The 19,166-nt window shown below is 32.1% G+C and overlaps 1 protein-coding gene and 1 long non-coding RNA gene across 2 annotated transcripts; one reads left to right on the top strand and one right to left on the bottom strand.

Annotated features, from left to right (window-relative positions):
* Positions 1-1,563: 1,563 nt before the first annotated feature.
* Positions 1,564-1,756, bottom strand: LOC122524831. Its single transcript, XR_006305638.1, has 2 exons — positions 1,673-1,756; positions 1,564-1,601 (listed from the first exon to the last, which is right to left on the bottom strand). It is a non-coding gene; the product is annotated as an uncharacterized LOC122524831 (long non-coding RNA).
* Positions 1,757-2,229: 473 nt separating this feature from the next.
* On the top strand, positions 2,230-19,031 carry LOC122524829. Its single transcript, XM_043647303.1, has 5 exons — positions 2,230-2,480; positions 15,556-15,659; positions 17,229-17,423; positions 18,079-18,284; positions 18,622-19,031. Exons 2-5 carry the CDS (start codon positions 15,566-15,568, stop codon positions 18,778-18,780), a joined length of 654 nt encoding a protein of 217 aa, XP_043503238.1. The 5' UTR covers positions 2,230-2,480; positions 15,556-15,565; the 3' UTR covers positions 18,781-19,031.
* The last annotated feature ends 135 nt before the right edge of the window (positions 19,032-19,166 follow it).

Raw genomic sequence — 19,166 nt, 5'->3', positions numbered from 1 at the left:
TAGACATTTCACTGACGTACGATTCCCTCTTCAAGAGAGTGAAATTTGTTTGACAATTTACGTCCAATCGTTTTTCCATAACGGGGAAGTGAAATAAATAGAAAAAAAAGTCCCGAATAAGGACAATTTCTTCTACGAATGAACGTCTATGTTATTATAAGAGATTAAGGAAAAAAAAAAGAAAAAGAGGAATAAAAACGAAAGGTTAATAAAAAGAGAGAGAGAGAGAACAAGATCTCGGGATTGTTCCATGCATAATAAAGTAAATGCGAAAAAAGGCATTCATCTAGCTCCAACAACGTGTTAAGCGAAGAAACGTATTCGTCTTTGGGCAAACGTAAACTGTTCTTATGAATATTCAATATGTAATCTTTTAGAGAGCGATTTGTGAAGATTAAAAAAAAGAAATACTACAAAAAAAAGGGGCAAATCAAAAGGATATATTTTGATAGGATAAACCATCAAGAATATGTTGTTTTAAATGTTAATTGCTTTTACCAATCTCTTTGCTTTTATGTTTGGTTAATGAGTTTATACGAAAGATAGATATTCAAGAAAGATCGAGGAAAAGGATGAGAAGAAAGAAGAGAAGGAAGAAAAGTTTCCTTCTTGAAGCTCCTTGCAAGATACTCGAGTTTAATCTTAGATAATCTGAAAGTTCGTTGGGTCTTTATTTTCTTTAGATTAATGATTTTCTTGAAAAATTATATTATACATTCTCAAAAGGCTTCTCAACTTCTTTATTATTTACGACTTCTTTTGAAAGAGAATATATTTTCGTCTTTTATTGAATTATTATTATTTTCTCTTTTTTAAGGAATAAGACAAGAAAATAGGAAGGGTCAAAGGAAAGAGATCCTTGACGCGATTGATCTAGATCAAGGATGTCGGGAACAAGGATGCCGTTGGGTCGGATGAGAAATTCAAGCTCGTAGTCTGGATCATGAGACTCGTGGTACGAAAATGGGAAAGCATGATCGCATTTGTATGAAAGAAAGAAAGAAAGGCAACGTGACGAATGCGATGAGCGTGGACGGTGAGATGAATCTCGAAAAGCGATGCAACACGCTTTAGCATTGAGAGAGCTTCTTCTTCTTCTTGTTTTTTTTCGGTCATCATAGTGATTGCAGAAGGTTCCTACATGTGTACATTAATCAGACGGAACGTGCGCTTTCGTTTTAAGGAATGGAGAAGCACTAAGAGCATCATCGAGATCGGCATGTGAAAATATGAAATTGCAATTTTGATGGTTTACGCTAAAGGTGAAAAGAAAATTGATAATCGTCTTTGATCGTTAATCGTTGAGTAATCGAAAAGTTGTAAAACTCGAATATATATATATAGTATATCTTTATTTAAAAGCCTGTTTCTCTTTGCTGGCTAATAATCCAAACGTCTGATGTTTTATCATAGTTCATTATGTGACATATTCTATAAATTTCAAAAGGCGAAAAGTCCATCGAAAGTACATTTATATAGAATGAATGATTGTGAAGGTATCCATCCATTGAATGAAGGAAGACATTTTTCATCAGTGAATTTACGCAATTAAAAGACATTATAAATGTACATGGTTATAGTGTATTTACAGATGCGTACACCTACAAGAAGAGATACTTATTGCATCGGGTAGCTATAAAAGATACAAAGTGCGTGCAATACTTCTCTATACCTTTCAACGACTTTTCCTTCGTTGCACAACAGAACATTTCTCATTTATTCCACGAAAGCTTCGTTACGGATCTTCGCGTTTTTTCTTATCTCTTTTTCTTTCTTCTTTTTCTTCTGACATCTCGTCCTCGCGACAAAAGGAAACGTCGTCTAGTGTCGTTGAAAAATAACGGCCCTCGCTACATAGTCGACTAATGTAAGTTACCTTTTGCAGTTGGGGCCATTTTTTGATTGGTACGAATTCGTTTTAGGTCATCCTTTTGAAAATGATTACATAAATTGGTATAATGGTCGAAAGGGTGAAAGGGGAAACCGGAGGTGATCGTCGTCTCGTCGTCGAGAACGGACGACTCCTACAGTTGGCTACCTAACACTAACATGTGATCAGTTTTAACGAGCGAGGAAAAGAAAAAGAAAGGGAGTGAGAGAAGAGGAGGACAGGTGGGGTTATTTCCCAGGTACACGCACGCGATGCCCCGGACTCGATGCCCAGCTTTAACGTTAAATGGTGGGGGAAATTTAGGTTACTCGTAGCACCAAGGGAATGTGGGCCGACTATATACTGGCTCATCACGATCCTCCGTCAGTTCATTCCTTCTTTGTATTTCCAATTCGTAAGACCGATCTTCTTTCTACCTCTCTTCCTCAACACTCTCGGCCTCTTTCTGCCAATCGCCGTTGGATTCTTCTCGCGTACGAGAAATCCTTTCCGATTTATACTGCCCGAGTTTATATCGGACAGGAAGAGAACAAAAATAAAAAGAAGAAAGGTGAAGAAAAAGGAAAGGTGTTTATTAGAAGTTTTTTAAGTGAGTACGATTTTTTCATTTTTCTTCTTTTCTTTTCTTTTTTTTTTTTCTTAAATAAGATGGTATATGAATTATTATAAGAAGTTTTAAGATATATTGGGCATGTGACATTTTATCGATGAAATTATTTCTTTCATTTTCCAATCTATTGTTTTAATCTTTTTATCATTTTGCTTGTTGTTGTTGTTTCATTTATTGTAAGATTGTTCATTTGACTTATACGCGAATTTAGCGATTCGTCTCTTGATAGCATTTTTTGTTCTTTTTTTTTCTTTTCATTCTTTAACATTATGGTCTATATGAGTTATTGGTCACGAAAAAATCTGCAATATTATATTCATATATGTACATAATTTTCGTTGGCATCTATTTTTGTCTAGATGCATACAGCACGTTTATTTTAAAGTATACGACGCATTATGACCTATGACGTCTTCCAAATACCTGTCTCTCTATCTGTTAAACAAAAAAAAAAATTTGCATATACAAATGTGTATTTAAAAAGGAACCAAAAACTAATTCCTTTAAAATACATTTATTTCCTTTTTTATAATTCAAAATTCTTCGAAGAAAATAATAAGAATAAATGATAAAATAATAGTTTAGTCATGTTATTACTATGTTGTTAAGAAGGTGTCGATAACCTTATAACTCGTTAGCTACGCGTCGATCAAATCCGGAATGCATGCTGAGATTCTGGTTCCGTACGCAATGACCCGCTTCAAATAATCTATGAAGACGATGCTATACCATAGGCTTTATTTCCATGTAAAATCAAAACCATTGAATTATTCCATGGAATTTTCATTTTGTTTATTATATATCTGCATACTTATAAAACCAAAACGTTCTTCAATCATTTTCTTTGAAAATATGTATAGGATATTGTTTTAATATATATATAGGATATATTTAAAATATATATTAATAATTTTAAGCAAATATATTGTGGTATTTAATATAATATAATGTTAATATTTTGTTAAATTTTGAATATGCTTATTATCGTTAAAAATTACATATGACAATACTTTATTTTTCAATTATCTAGACAAGTAAAATAATATAGAGAAGTTAAATCGTTGTATTGAAAACACGTTTGTATAAAAAGATATTTTTTATCATTGTTCACATATACATACGTTTCATCAATAGAAATGAATGATATTTTTAAACCGCAAGATTTAACGTGTACAGTATTTTTACATGTAATTGTTGATGAATATTCAAATTCGTTATACCACGAAGTAATCGTTATTGAATGTAATCTGAATGCGAGCATAAAAATCTCATTATAAATGATTCGTTGAAAGACGTATCGTTAATATTATCATCGTACACTCGCTAAACGTATAACTACTTTCTCTAGTATTCGCTGAAAAAAAATAGAAAAAAAAGAGTAATAAAATAAAAAACGTATTAAAAAAAATTTCCGTAACGCAAGACTAGTAGAAGAACGAGCTCCATTCTTGCGCAAGAATCTTTAGGTTCGTTGAGAACCGATTGCGTACGTATCTTCCTAACAGGGCAAGTACATAATCCATACTCTCATATGTTTCTTTTTCGTAGATGTATGTATACACTTAGGTAGATGCAATAAGTTTGCTTATAGCAACTTTCGAGAACAAGACTTTTGACCGTACGCTTCTTGCTTTTGCGAAATCAAATGCTTCTCTCGTTAAGCCTACTTAAACATCGACAACACCTGCATATATTATATATATATATATATATGTCTTTCTTTCTTTTCATCTTTCTACATACATGTACTTTCACGAAAGTAAACTCAATAAATGATATTGATTCCTTATTGCAATCTCTTACGAAAGAGATGTAGTTCAGTGTTTCTTCGTATAATCTTAAAATCATTATAAAAATGATTAAGAATTATTTACGTTTGTCAAAATTATTCTTTCATAATTTACTTCATTATTATTATTATTTGAAATATTGATTGAAAAGTGAATGAAATTTTATTTAAAATTTACAAGAGAAAATATTCATTTTATTTTCTTTTTTTCTTCTTTTAATATAACGTGATAGGGAAAAATTCATTCAATTCTTTTAATCGATTATTGAGAATTAAATATTGAAAAGCATTCTCGTGTTTCGGTATCGACAAAACCCTAGTTCCAGAGAAGCGTTCGCAACAGTAGTTTGAAATTACCGTCCTCTCGAATTAGTAGGGTGTTTCTAATTTATATACCACCGACTCTTTTGTTCTCCGCGTCTAATCTGCATACAATGTCAAAAGCTTGTCGTCAAAACAATTAGTCACGCAGTCTGTTGCGAGAGAAGCGCGATCGCTTTCCACACGGCGAGTGTTCATCACCGAAACGATTTGTCTGGGAACATTCACAAACTCAAACTGCCTGAGCGATTAATTAGCTCGAAGAATTCATTAATTTCTCTCTGAGATTAATTAATATCTCATTTCTAGTATTGGAGTGACGTATATTTCACAAGAATATAGAGTGACTTATTTAAATGATATATAATTTTCATTATATCATTAATTATTAACGTTTATTACTTTTTTTTAAGCATATTTAATTTTGTCATCAAATTTAAAATTTGAGATTTTCGTCGTAAATATATATTTGAATTTATTTCGAAGAAAAAAGTTTTCACCACGATTTTTTTTTCTGGAACGGAAATAAAAATGATTATATATTAGATGAAATTATTTATTAACTACTTGACGAACCATCAACAGTTGAATCGTTACTGCTTGCTGTACCGTTGTTTCTATGGTAAAAAACGGACCGCCGGCATCTCGGCGTTTATTCGGAACGCATCCGAGCCATTCTTCTTCGTTGCTTCGGGCAAAAAGTTTGAACCTCGAGCTCTTGGTCATCGTTACGCTTCCACTCGCCTTCGGTTACATCGGAATTCGCTTGAAAATTGTTCCCGAATGCCCGACCAACTCTCTAACCGAAGAAACACGTTCGCCCTATTAATTAAAAATCACTGATCAACGTGTAACGATCATTTAATGATCTAAATTTACACTCATATACATTTTCGTTTACGATATTTCGTTTTTAATTGACTATCAAACAAATATATTCAATTTATTTTTAATTTTTGATGACATTAATATTAATCAAATTCAAGATATTTAAGACAAAAATAAAATCTTTTCATATTTTTCTATTAATATTATATATGTCAATAATTATTAAATTGGGCTAATTGTAAGTTACGAAATTAAAAAAAAAAACAAAAAAATTGATTTTATAATTTATATCAACGTACAAATAATAATAAAATAATAAAATCAAGTTGCGTAATATTTTTTTTTATTAGAGTCTACTATTAAAATTATTGGCTTATATAATAAAATCTTGAATAACTTTAAACTTTCTATATGTTATAAGATTAATTATTTAAATTACTCGGATGAATTAGTTAAAATAAAAAAAAAAATTTGATCAAAATAACGAGATTAACCAACATAGAAAAGATACGCTAACGAAGTTAGAGACGACGCGTTAAATCGTTGAGAATAAAATGAAGAAATACGGTCTTAAATAGAGTTATCGCTTTAAACGAAACGAGTAAGCCCTTTTAATCGATTCGAGGAAGAAGAAGAAGCTTGCCTTAACTGCGAGTTTGTATACCTACGTTAAGTTCGTTTGGAATCGTTGCGTTGAACCAGGTATCAAAGTAGTAAACCGGCCAGCTAACGGTTACACCACTCATACAGGTACGCACACACAAGTTGTTACTAACACATAAAGCCAGGAACGATCGTGGTCGATCTCTCCTTCCGAGAGAGGAGGTGTCGTGTACGGTTATCATTCTCATTCAACGTTTGCAGTCACATTCTCATTCCCATTCTCATTGTCATAATCATTTTCCTGAAACGACAAAGTGACCCGCAAACTACGAATTCTAATAGATTTTATTAAACCATTATTTTTTTTCCTCCCCCTATTTTCTTTTCTTTTCTTTTTTTTTTCTTTTCTTTCCTCCGAAATGTTCCTTCAAGACATTTAGAAAAGCTTGTTAGAAAGAATAATAATAGTAGTAGAAGTAGTAGTACTCCCTCCTGTCCTTTACCGTTTACGATTCATTCCAAGTCCGCGAACGTGTCCGGTCTCTCTATCTGAATCCTCGAGAGGTAGAAAGGCGACCGAACGAGGTCGAAATTAAATGTCGTCGGTCGACCTTGTAAGGTGGGCCATCGAGAAAGACTCCAATGTTCTAGTTCGCGCTTACTTCGTTCAGAAAGTATGCGGATAGACCCTAATTTATCACTTAGATACTAATTATACTTACTAACAAATTCTAATTTACTCATCCTCCCTTACTCTTTTTTCTTCTTATTCTTCTTCTGCTTTTCTTTTTATTCGATCTGTTTTATTTTATTATTTATTCTTTTTCTTTTTGACATTATCATTCGCGACATTTTTCGAATTTAATTTATATTTCATTAATTTTGTAAAATAATTTACATACACTTTTTTTGAGCATACGAGGATCTCAAAACAGCATTGTAGAAGTTTACATTGTTCAGAAATTCGCAACGTTGGTAACGGTATTCGTTTCATGATCTTTTCTTTTTTCTTTTTTTACTTCTTTTGACGAAGAGAAGAATAAGAAGAGTAGGAGGAGGTGGAAGTGGAAGCCCGGGGCAATGCACGTGTCGTTTTGAGATCCATCGATCTTGAACCGAGAGAGAAGAGATATTCGAATTAATGAGCTGATTCTGGAACAACTTTCCTTTCTATTAATGTAGCGCATCGTTCGACGAACGAAAACAAAGTTTCGATCTTCCTGCTATTTCACGTTTTCGCTAGACTAGTAGTCTAACTCTTCTTTTTACCTCGTTGAAGGAGATCTTTCGATTCATTGAAACTTCGGGCTTCCTTTTTTCCCGTCTCTTCCTCCCTCTTTTATCGCGTGTCATCTTGCGAGAACAGGAAACAGGATGAAAGAAGAAGAAGAAGAAGAAGAGGGAAAAAAACAGCAACAAAAATCGTCCTATGTTTTCAGTCATTGGTCCTTTTTTTCTTTAGGTTTATTTTTTTTTTTTTTTTAAAAGCTCGAAAAGCTTTGAAAGACTTTAAAATTGAACTTCTATTCGAGGAGTCCGTTTAAATGCAAATTGTTAACTGCAAGGAAGACAAGAGGAGAAAAGAATAAAAAAAGAAAACAAAAAAAAAGAGAAAAAAGAAAGAAAGGAAAAAAGAAAAATAAAGGAGGAAATTGAAATTATTCAACATTTTAGAAGTCGTCACCTCGTTCCAGCTCGAAACTTTCCTTTTAAAAGTGTTTCGTGAGTGGTATAAGGTATAATTTTCGTTCTGTAAAGTTTTGTGTCGCTTCGTCGAACGAGATATCGTTTCTTAACGCTTTAGCCAACCCTTCTCGAGTTAAACTGAAGTTCAATTTTTTTATCCTTTTATTCTTTTATATATATATTTATTTTTTCTAATAATATGATGCACAAAATACAAAATGCTATCTCAACGAACATTCTCCAAATGATTCGAAGTTTTAAGAAACGACGTGGCGTAATTTTACAAATTATTTCTTGTTTTTTTTTCTTTTTACGGGAGAATCACTTAAAGAAAAAAAAAGAAGAAAAAAAAGATAATCTTATCGAAATTCAAGATCTTAGAGGAAACGGATGTTCACTCATATAACCGGTAACGAAAGTTCGTTGTAATACGCATTTTATTCGATCTCGTCGCATTTCCAGGTTGCAACGTTGTTGTAATCACTTTTTTTTTCTTTATGACGGTAATCAGGGTGAAAATTTCGCCATAAGTAGAAACGGAAGTCGCGTATTTTTCACCAAGTAATATAATATTTGTTTATAATTGTAATTACGAATTATGCAATTTAACGGGCAACCTTTATTTCCTATCTTTAAAGTATAGCTATAATATACCGTGCATAACATTCACACATCATCTCCGTACATTTGGTCGAATTCGATTGTAAAAGGAAAGGAAAATTGTTCGCATACCAATAAAGGTAAAAGAAAAAGAAAAAAAAAAAGAATCATAATTACACGTATGTATATGCTTACGTATCGAAGATTTCGTAGAAATAATTTCTATGATCTCTGTTATTAATAATGAACCTTAACAAGTTTGCGCAAGTACATACGGTAAGAACATTCGCAACATCGTTAATTTTTCTAACAAATTTTCCTTTCTAACGCGTCCTAAACATACATCTCTACAGATTATACTAAATTTTCTTTTCCTTTTTTTTTTCTTACGTAATCCAGTCTTATATAATATATAATGATCGTTGCACTGTCATCATTGTGATAGTATATTTCTGATAATCCGTCTCTATTATAACGGTCACTATTATTTTACACTTCTACCTGGATCATTATCGCATCCTTTCCGTTTCTTTCTATTATCTCGTATTTAACAATAAGCAAATGATATATCTCGTTATAATTCTTCGAATCTACTATTAATCCTTACTCTTTTCATTGTAATATTTCAAAAATATTCTTTTTCTCTGGATTTTCGTTCCTTTTCTCTTTCCTTTCTTTTAACATTATATAAATTTTGACACGAGGGCTAGGCGAAATACAATTTATTATTTTCACTTATTCCATTCGTTATAACGATAGCAATCATTTCCACCGCATAGATCTTCCAGTTTTATTAACGTGAAAGACAACAAAGGAAGCTTAAAACCGTTTTGCATGCTCGTTGGAGAACTAAAGGAAAATGAATTCACGCATGATGAAAGCAAATGTTATATTCTCTCGCAGAGACTCTTTCGAATTCATTCGTTCAAGAAAACGTCGTGTAAGAGGATTTTAACGCATGTCACGTATGCACACCTATCCACGTGAGATACTATGGTATATGATTAAGGTGGCTTTGCACCAAAGCGAATTGTTATTGTACTTGAGAAATATTTAATAAAAGAACAAAAAAACGCTATTGTGCGTGAGAAATTAATGGGGGGAGGAGGGAATACTTCGACTCTAGACCCTACCACTGATTTATTTGGTTCATCGTATAGAAGACAGAAGTACGCTTTTACTATCTCTTTAGTAATGCTTCGAAATAAGAAAGTTTTAATGATTCGTTCGTATAGATCCGTTATTTTCGTTTCACGAGGATGAAAGAAATGGAAAGGGAATTGGTGCGTTTGCGAAACTGTTCTTCTTTTCCTTTTCTTTTTTTTTTCTTTATCGATTCTCTTCGATATAATTTAAGATCAGCCGATCGAAGACATTATGACATATAAAAAAAAAAGTGATTATCTTCTTACTATATATAGAAAGTCGAGCGCAATATCTTCCAGAATGTTTCGCTTAACGATCCTTGACGCGAAGACAGTATATTTTCTTTAGAAAGATATTAATAATAATAATAATAATAAAATAATAATCTACTGAAATAAATTTTTCGTTCATAATTGGATCTCTATATTTCAATTTCTCTCTCTCTATCTCTTTCTGTGTATTAATACAAAAACGAACGTTGAAATGTTTCCAACGAATTTGATATCACGATTAGCTTATAGATATACAGCTACATATTGTTTTGTTTTTTCAATCGAATTTAATCGCTCGAAGGTTCTTCGAAGACAACGAGAATCCTCAGAGTCGAAAGATACTTCGATGAGTTAGGAGAAAGGCTCGAAAAAAGACAATAAAATTTCTATCGGAAGATCGTGATCTTACCAATATATAGTTATACTATCTTAAATCGCTCAACGTTGTTGAAACGAACAAAGTTGTCGATCCTAATCTTGATGATAGTATCTATATATATAACCTAAGATGCGCTTTGGAAAGGCAAGAAATCCTCATCGAAGATTCAAAAGAGTCAGGAGAGAAAGGCTTGATAGAACATTTGCCAAGAATCTTTTATTAGTGTCTTTCTTTTAAGCCGATCAGGCTACCTTCTCTTCGTTCTTCCTAGTCTCACGACTAAACTTCTAAACTCGAACGTCAACAACGACGACGAGTTGCTGCTTGCAGCTACTCGGACGCTCACCTAAGGCCACTAAACTTAACTCGCACGGTCTCTTCTTCGTGACACTCGTCGTATCACGAACGGTTTAGAAAGTTTCGTCCTCTCGTCCTCTCGTCACCTCCACCACGTATATATCCACCTAAGATACCTATATCTTTCTTATACCCATTTATGTAGAAAAGTACCGATTATGTTAGTGCATCCGAGTTCGAAGAAAGTCAACGATTTTTGCAACATCGTCGAAGTGAGAGGTAAACATTACAGAGGTAGAATACAAGAAAATACAAATAATAAGGTACAGAAATTTGTTTTAATGTCTATTTATACTAATTTCTATCTATATTACAAATATCTACTAATCATGTATATATGATTAGGAATATAAATAATGTCAGTTAATTTATGTTATATGCGAGTATATATGATTTTAAACATTTTTTTAATCACCTTTTGTATTTTTATATATATATATATAAATGATTTATTTTCAAACGAGGATTAAATATCTTTTCTAATGGACAAATTTGCAATTGGTAAAAGTTAAGATTCCGTTTGCAAAATCTACAGAATTTCATTACCATTAAATGTCCACAGGCGTACTATTTTTAAGTTTCAGATCGTCGTCAATGAGCCAATGATGGAAAGACCGAACACGGTGATGGATTATCGTCTCGCGTTCGGTTTTTCGAAGATACTTCGTCGTTTACTTCGGAATTTTTCTCAACGTTCGATCCGTGTTACAACGAAGTAGCGTCGTACTCGATAAATTTCCTTCTTCGGTTAAAACATATAGGACGAAGTTACGGTACAAAAAAAGCGCAAGTTTCCAACCCGTATATGTAGCCCTATTCCTAGTATGTAGATTAGTATTTCTACGTATGTGTGTTTTACTTACGCTTTCCGCGATTATATTAGTTTGTTATATCCCCGTCAACTTTTCGAATTGAGCAAGTTTCTCTTCTGTCGAGTTCGATGCTTCGTTCAATTTGTCCCTATAACGTTATCTTAGAAATTCATTTCTTTTTTCTTTTTTTTTTCTCTTTTTTAATTTAATTTAATTTCAACTTTTCAATTAAAATGAATTATACGACAAGTTAGAATCGTATAGGACGAATCGAATAAAAGGGGGATATTATTTCTTCCTTTTTTTTAAATTTTTTTTATCATTAATCAGAATGATCGGATCTGTACATAACGAATAACAAAAAGAATATTAAATCTAAATCGAAACGTAATTGAAATTAATTTGTCGTGCTAAATATTTTGTATAATAATGTACTTGTACTCATCGATTCGCTATGACACACCTATTTCTTACTTTTGTTCTCTTTACGTTTAGAATGTATGCATAATTAACGAGAACACATATACATCATTAACAAGTAATCTTTTCCTGACTGTGGACGTGCCACCATCAACGCGTTTTGCAATGGATAAACTTAAAACGACACCGAGATGTACGCATGCATTCCACGTACACGGTGTGCACGTGTACGTGTTCGTGAAAGAAAAAGAGAAAAAGAGAAAAAGAGAAAAAGAGATTAGAGAGAACTCTTACCTTATTCGTTCTTCCATGAGACAGTTCGTTTTAGCAGCTTTAATTTCCGTACAAACAGATTCGATCGAATTACAAGACGAAAATCGAGTCGAACAGTGGGGTATGAAATTTTATTTAGAGATTTTTCTCACTTTATTCAAAAAACTATGATAGTGAACAACGGATTTAATCGAAAAACGATTTATAAAATATTATTGAAACAATTTTCTATTGTTTAAATATAATTTCCATGATATCGATTAAAAAACTTAAATATATATTATATTTCATTCTAAAAAAAAAAAAATTTATTATATTAAAAACGATCGTAAGTGCAACAAGGTAGACTTTCGCGATAAGAAGTAGGTGAACGATAAAAGTATATCATATGTAATGTTCTCTAACGGTAGATTCAACTAATACCATACGTGCCTTGCTTCCTAGAGTTTCGAATTTAAAATAAATCAATTGGACACAAAATTCATTGAGACTTAGATAGAAAAAGAGAGGGAGAGAGAGAGAGAGAGAGATTTAATATCGTTTGTTTTTTCTCTTAGCAAAATGAAAGATCATTTGAAGATATTTTAAGATTTTATAATGTTGTGATTTTCACGATCGAAAATACGAAGTTGCAAACACAAAATTGTTAATGAGAATTTTCTCTTCCATTTTCTCACAAATTTTCACGTTTCGAGTCGATCTCACACGTCGCTGAAGTACGAGCATCCAATCTTTGATTGTCTCTCTCTCTCTCTCTGTTCCTCTCTCTTTCGAAGTGAATGCATCGTGAGAAAATAGCGAAAGATAAGAGCGAGTGAATTGAAGAGTTGTATCGGTTCGTAACACTCACGGAGAAAGCGCGAGTACCAAGCATCGTACTGTGATTAAAAGCAGACAGAGGAAGATAGAAAGAGGAAGAGAGAAGGATATATAAAGGATGAAGGAGACAAAAAGAGAGAGAGAGAAAGAGCAAGGTACGAAATTAATGAGACAAACCATCTCACTGCTCTTTCGTACCGAGGATTATAAAAGCGAGCGAGTGGATCGTTGAATGCGTGGGATTTTGCAACCTCGTCTGACAACTCTCTTCTTTGTTTTTCGCAGTTTATTGTCTGATATGAATAAGAAACATGATTTTTACGAATCAATTGAGAAAATCAAACTTGAGCATCGAAATATTTCTACGAGAGATTCGTAATTTACTTTTTTTTTTAATTCTAGATCGATATCATACGTAATACGAAGTGAAAGAAACTAAAATTGAAATTTTCCTCTCACAACGATCACTATAAATGGATTGAAAGAGAATGGGTCTTGGTTGATAGTCGAGTAAGAAACTTTTGGATGCTAAAGCAAATCCTATAGCTTATGTTAGTGTCGTTTTACGAATAAGGAAAGAAAGAAGTGTCGTTCCTTACGGTTCTTTAAACTATAAAATGTGTATGTGTGTATGAGAATTCTTCCTAAAGAGTATAAAGAGTACGGGGCGTTATATAACGCTCGATTTAATCACCAATTGTTTATGATTTACTCCTATTATGTGAACACGTCGTCTATAGTATAGCTATTACGGTTTTTAGCTCTTCATAAAGGGGATCTCGATTTAATAGAATAGTGATTAACGACCTCAAAATAATGAACTTTGGAGAGTTCTCATATTATGAGACTTCTTTCATACGGATAATGAATGAGTTTATTTTTATTGCACTGAAAAGAATTTATATATATATATAATAGATAATAGCTAACGATAATGCAGAAATTTGATTTATGTTGAATGGAAGAAAAATGTTTATAAAAAAAAAAAATCAATTAAAGTTATGTGCAAGGACGTTATTCGATGTCTGCTACGTGTTAACTTACGATACTGCAAGGAGTTTCATTTTTATAGTCTTCTTACGCGCAATTTAATGTTTCGACGCTGAGGTTAATGTACCTTTGCTTTCCAGACTGGTTTACGAGTACTGAGAACGTAAGGATACAGACGTACGTGATCATTTGAACCTGACATTTACGGTAACCGACGTGAGAGTGATCAGCCAGTACTTCGTGATTATTTCGAAATGCAAACTGCAACTTCCTTACGGTCACGTTCATCCTATAATTTGCGAGCTTAAGATACTACATTTACGGTTTGGTTTTATGAACCGCATGATAAATCTGATGATGAATTTCAAGAAACATGATAAATATACCAAACTTACGAACCGCAAAGAAAATACCTTACCGAACCGCATAATAAATCTGACGAATATCAAGAAATATGTTAATGTATTCAAATTATGAGCAAGTAAAATGAGACATTTGTATGAATCGCATGATAAATCTAAAGAATGGCCAAAAAGTCTTCATTAATATGTCGAAGCTTATTAACATTATCGTAATTAAGTATACACTTTATGCATAAATAAATCTAAGTTTTATTTTCTTCTTCTTATTTTATTGCTCTTTAAAAAGTTTTATAATAACGATAAATAACTGATTAATCGTACAGAAATATAATGAAACAACATTCTTATCAAATGATTGAAGAAATAACGACAGTCTTTATATCGAAGTAATTTTAAATAATATTTGTAGAATTTTATTTGAAATCAAAGTAAATAAGAAAATGTTAAAAAGGAAACAAACTATTTAAACGATTATAAAGGTTTTGCTATAAAAAGAATGATGGCGAGTCAAAGAAAATCTTTCTCAGTTTCTCATACGATAAAAGTTATTAGTAGAATGATCTGGTGTTATTTCGATTTATACGATGCGTGAAATCAAGCCTTGATCATCATGCTTTTTATTTTTTTTATTTTTCATTTCTAGCCTCGAGCTCGATTTTCATCATTACCCGACAGAATTATATTTTCAATCGTGTGTTATTTTCCTCGATCGAAATTGAAATTCTATCTATCTATTTATTTTCACTCATTTATCATAAACAAATATCACAATTCTTTTTTTTTTTTAATTACTTTATGACATATTACCGGAGTCATGTAATTCTAAAGTAATCTATCGGAAAAATACGAATAAACTTTTTCTTCAACAAATCAATATAATATATATTATATAAATTTATAATCTAATCAAATGTTATGTAAATGTTAAACATCGTATAAAACATCGAAAAGCAATTTATAATCGAAATGGATTTGTAAATCGACGAAATTAAAATTCGATGATGCAATTGAGTTATACATCGAGATGGAATTTCAATTTCGAATAAAATTCGAGACTAAAACCGGTAATATTACGAAAGATGGTAGACCGTTATCGATATGACGTAAAAGGAATACACCGATGAAATTTTTGTATTATTTTATCCATCATCGTTTGATCATTTAATTGTTTTTTAATAGATAAATTTAAATACTCGTATCATAATTTAAGAATTTCTAATGAGAGTAAAATGAAATTTATCCGTATAAAAATAAGTTCTATATCACAATTAATAAATTTTAATTTCTAATTTTACAACAAAATAATTTATCTTCGAACGGCAAATATAAATATTTGTATTTAATTTGTAATATTTAATTTTTGTCTTGATTTATTCATTCGACTTGTTTTATTTAAGGTTTGAGAGTATGAGGGTCGCCATCTGTTTGCTGTTCCTCGGCGTAATCGTCGTGAACGCTCAACGCCGATTATCCTTGCCGGATCCACGAAGTTGTTCAAATCGTGAGTATCTTTGATCAAATTTTACAATGGATTGTCAAAGAAATTACAAGTAAAGAACAAAAAAAGAAGTAATAAAAGCAAAAGTAAAAGAAATAAAGAAATAAATAAAAAAGATACTTTAGTTTCAGATAAAAAAATTAGTTACAAATGATATTAGTATTATAATTTAAGATGTTTTATAGATCATTATAGATCATTTATTCGTTTAATAGATAATTATAAAAAGAAAAGACAATGGCAAATAGAAAGTAACGTTTCGATCGATTAAAACGATTCGATACAACAACAATGATATGACAATCTTCACGACCTGAATCTTTCAGGTAATAGAAAAAAAAAAACTTTCACGAATCTAAAAGAAACTTCTTTTTTCGAAGGAAGAAACACGAATGTCTGTGATTTAGAACGGAGGTCCTTAAACGACGCTCGTCACGAAAGTACACGTTTGTAATTACGATTTAAGTATGCGTCGCGTTTCCCGGCTTTAATAATATTTCATTTGAGTTCGAGCACTTTGTTGTAGTTAAGTTAAATGTTTTGCGCTACGACTAAATAGACGTAGTTAACCCTAACCAACTGACCGTGGCTAATCGTAGGGATTTTGCTGCAGTCATTTTCTTTCTTCCCTTTCTCTCTCTCTCTCTCTCTCTCTCTCTCTCTCTCTCTCTCTCTCTCTCTCTCTCTCTCTTTCTATGTATATATACATATACATATATTTCTATCTTTTTCTCTGTTTCTTTATCTTCCTTTCAATTTTATTTCCGTTATAAAAAATGTTATTATGTGAGAAATAGGACAAGCTTTTGATAAAATGAACATCTAACGTCATCTAAGCATTTGTGTTGTGTGTTCATTTTTATAACTATTTTTCTAACAATGTGAATTTAATAAATGATCATCTCCTATAAATGATTTCAATTAAATGAATAATTTAACGATTCGTTTATGTTGTGATAGAAAAGTATTATCGATTTATATTACTCCATGAAATTCTACTGAACTCTTTCGTTACTCGAGCGTATAGTTTTAAGCATACTTAAATAAGAAACTAAAGATCATTGATGTACGAATAAGGTAATCAGACATCTCGTCCTTCTAAGTTTTCCTAATGAAACAAACCGACCCATTTATTGGTCATTAGCGCGATCGTCTTAAGAAAAAATGGTAGTATCAATGATTCATTTTAATAGAAAACAAAGTTAACGATCATGTTACTAAATGCAAGTGATTATAAAGGCTTACCATGTCGATATTTGTGCCGGTAATTACGAAAGTGGATTAAGTCAAAAAATTCATCTTATGACTTTGTTCATATTAATATTAATTATATTATAAAATAAATTGTTTTCATATTTTGGCTTACAATTAATCTACTGACATAATTACTTGTTTCATATACATAAAAAGTAGATCATCTATGTGATTATTATTAATTTGAAATAATGACATCGATGTTAAATGAAAAAAAAAGAATATAATAAAAAATAAATAAATAGATCGGAAAAGATATTGATTACTGTATTTAAAAGATCAATGTCAATTTGAATTAATTATTGTCACGAATTCCAGGCGTTCGTCACGCGAGTTACAGGGACGCAAGGGGCGTCTCTCATTCGTACTTCTTCAGTTGGGAACATTTACCAACTAGAAGCCTCGAAGTGGACTGGCTTGATGCTCGTAACATTTGCCGTCGTCATTGCATGGACGCGGTATCTCTCGAGACACCACAAGAGAATGAATTCATCAAGCAGAGAGTAGCCAGAGGTAAACTTACGTGAACGTTAAATAACTCACGGTTCGTATCTGATAAATGTTCTCACTTAAACTCTTATTTTAAACGTACACTTTTTTCTCCAAACGAATTTTGGCACGAATTATAATTACCAAAATTTCTTTCGTATCGTCCGATGCATTCGAAATTTCTAATAAATTATTTTACTCGTCCGTGTTGCAAGGATCAATTTCAAGTACGTGTTTCGTAAGTCATGTAACATGTATGCTATTATCGAAGACGCAGTCCACTTTCACTCGAGTGATGGAAAAATAAAATTAAAGGAACGAAAGATATTTCGCGTATGTTACTTCTTTGGTAACTTATTATATAATAATCATAAATAATAATCTCGAGAGATCTTTTTGAGGGAATAAATTTAAACCAGTTGCATAAAAAAAAAAAGAAGAAGAAAAGGGATTAGAAAATTACAAAAATCTATCTATATTTTTTTGACAGAGTTATAACTTGATTCGTCAGTTAATATTATTATACGTGCATATATTTTGCTGTTAACTCTTTCTGTAAATCAGTGCTTTCCGTAACATGAATTTGGAGTTAATACGTAAAAGAGATTAGATTTTCGAAGTGAAAATTAAATAATCCCGAATCAAGAGAAATATTATTTAACACGATTCCGTCGTTCAGGGAACGTGAGGTACATCTGGACTTCTGGACGTAAATGCAATTTTAACGGTTGCGACCGTCCCGATCTTCAACCGCAAAATGTCAACGGATGGTTCTGGTCTGGATCCGGTGCTAAAATCGGACCGACCAGCCAACGTAATTCCGGAGATTGGAGCCATACTGGTGGATACGGTCAGCCACAGCCAGACAACCGCGAGGCTGCTCAGGTACTGCGGTCTTTTCCATTCTCTCTTTACTTTCCCTTCGATTTCGTCCGTCTTTTTCCTTCGATTTTCCCATCTTCACTTATCCGATTCAATTTGATTGAAACTTCTAACAGTTCTTTTCTCTTTCTATTTTATTTTTTTCTTTACGATCTGTGTTCTAGTTCGTATTTCAAGAATTATTTCTAGATTTTTTTTTATTCTACTAATCAATTTTAATATCGTGACTTTTGACTTGTGTTCGAAAAAGAAAGAAAGAAAGAGAAAATAAAAAAAAAGATACGAAAATTTGATTGATCTTTTAAAAAAAATCTTGACTCAAACATTTATCATCACACAGGGCAACGATGAATCCTGCCTGTCCATTCTCAACAACTTCTACAACGACGGCATTAAATGGCACGACGTTGCCTGTCATCACGTAAAGCCATTCGTTTGCGAGGACAGCGACGAGCTCCTGAATTTCGTCGCCTCTCGAAACCCGGGAATCCGTTTGTAAAGGTGTAAACGCATTCATCGAGAGACAACCCAGACGAAATCCCACAACGGACGATAAACGCGATAATTAAGATGATATCGCTTCGCGGTTATCCAATATTGCCGTTTATTTATGATTTACTAACCGATTATTGTTTTAATACGAAATTTTGAGACTCGTTTAATTTTGTGCGATTCGTCGAGGAGACGGAAAAAATATCTGAACGATTGGTAGAGCACGTACACACGAAGTAAAGTGTTGTAGCAAAAGTATTATATATTATATATATGTCATCATTTTGTACCTTCTCTTTTTTCTTACATAAATATATAGTTTATAATAAATCCTTCGATTTGTATCATATCGTGAAAGGGAGTTTCTTTCCAGATGATCGGGGATAAATTTTC

Source organism: Polistes fuscatus, unplaced genomic scaffold (genome assembly GCF_010416935.1).
Source record: "Polistes fuscatus isolate 324 unplaced genomic scaffold, CU_Pfus_HIC Scaffold8, whole genome shotgun sequence".
NCBI classification, from domain to species: domain Eukaryota; kingdom Metazoa; phylum Arthropoda; class Insecta; order Hymenoptera; family Vespidae; genus Polistes; species Polistes fuscatus.
This window is presented reverse-complemented; position numbering and strand designations above follow the sequence as displayed.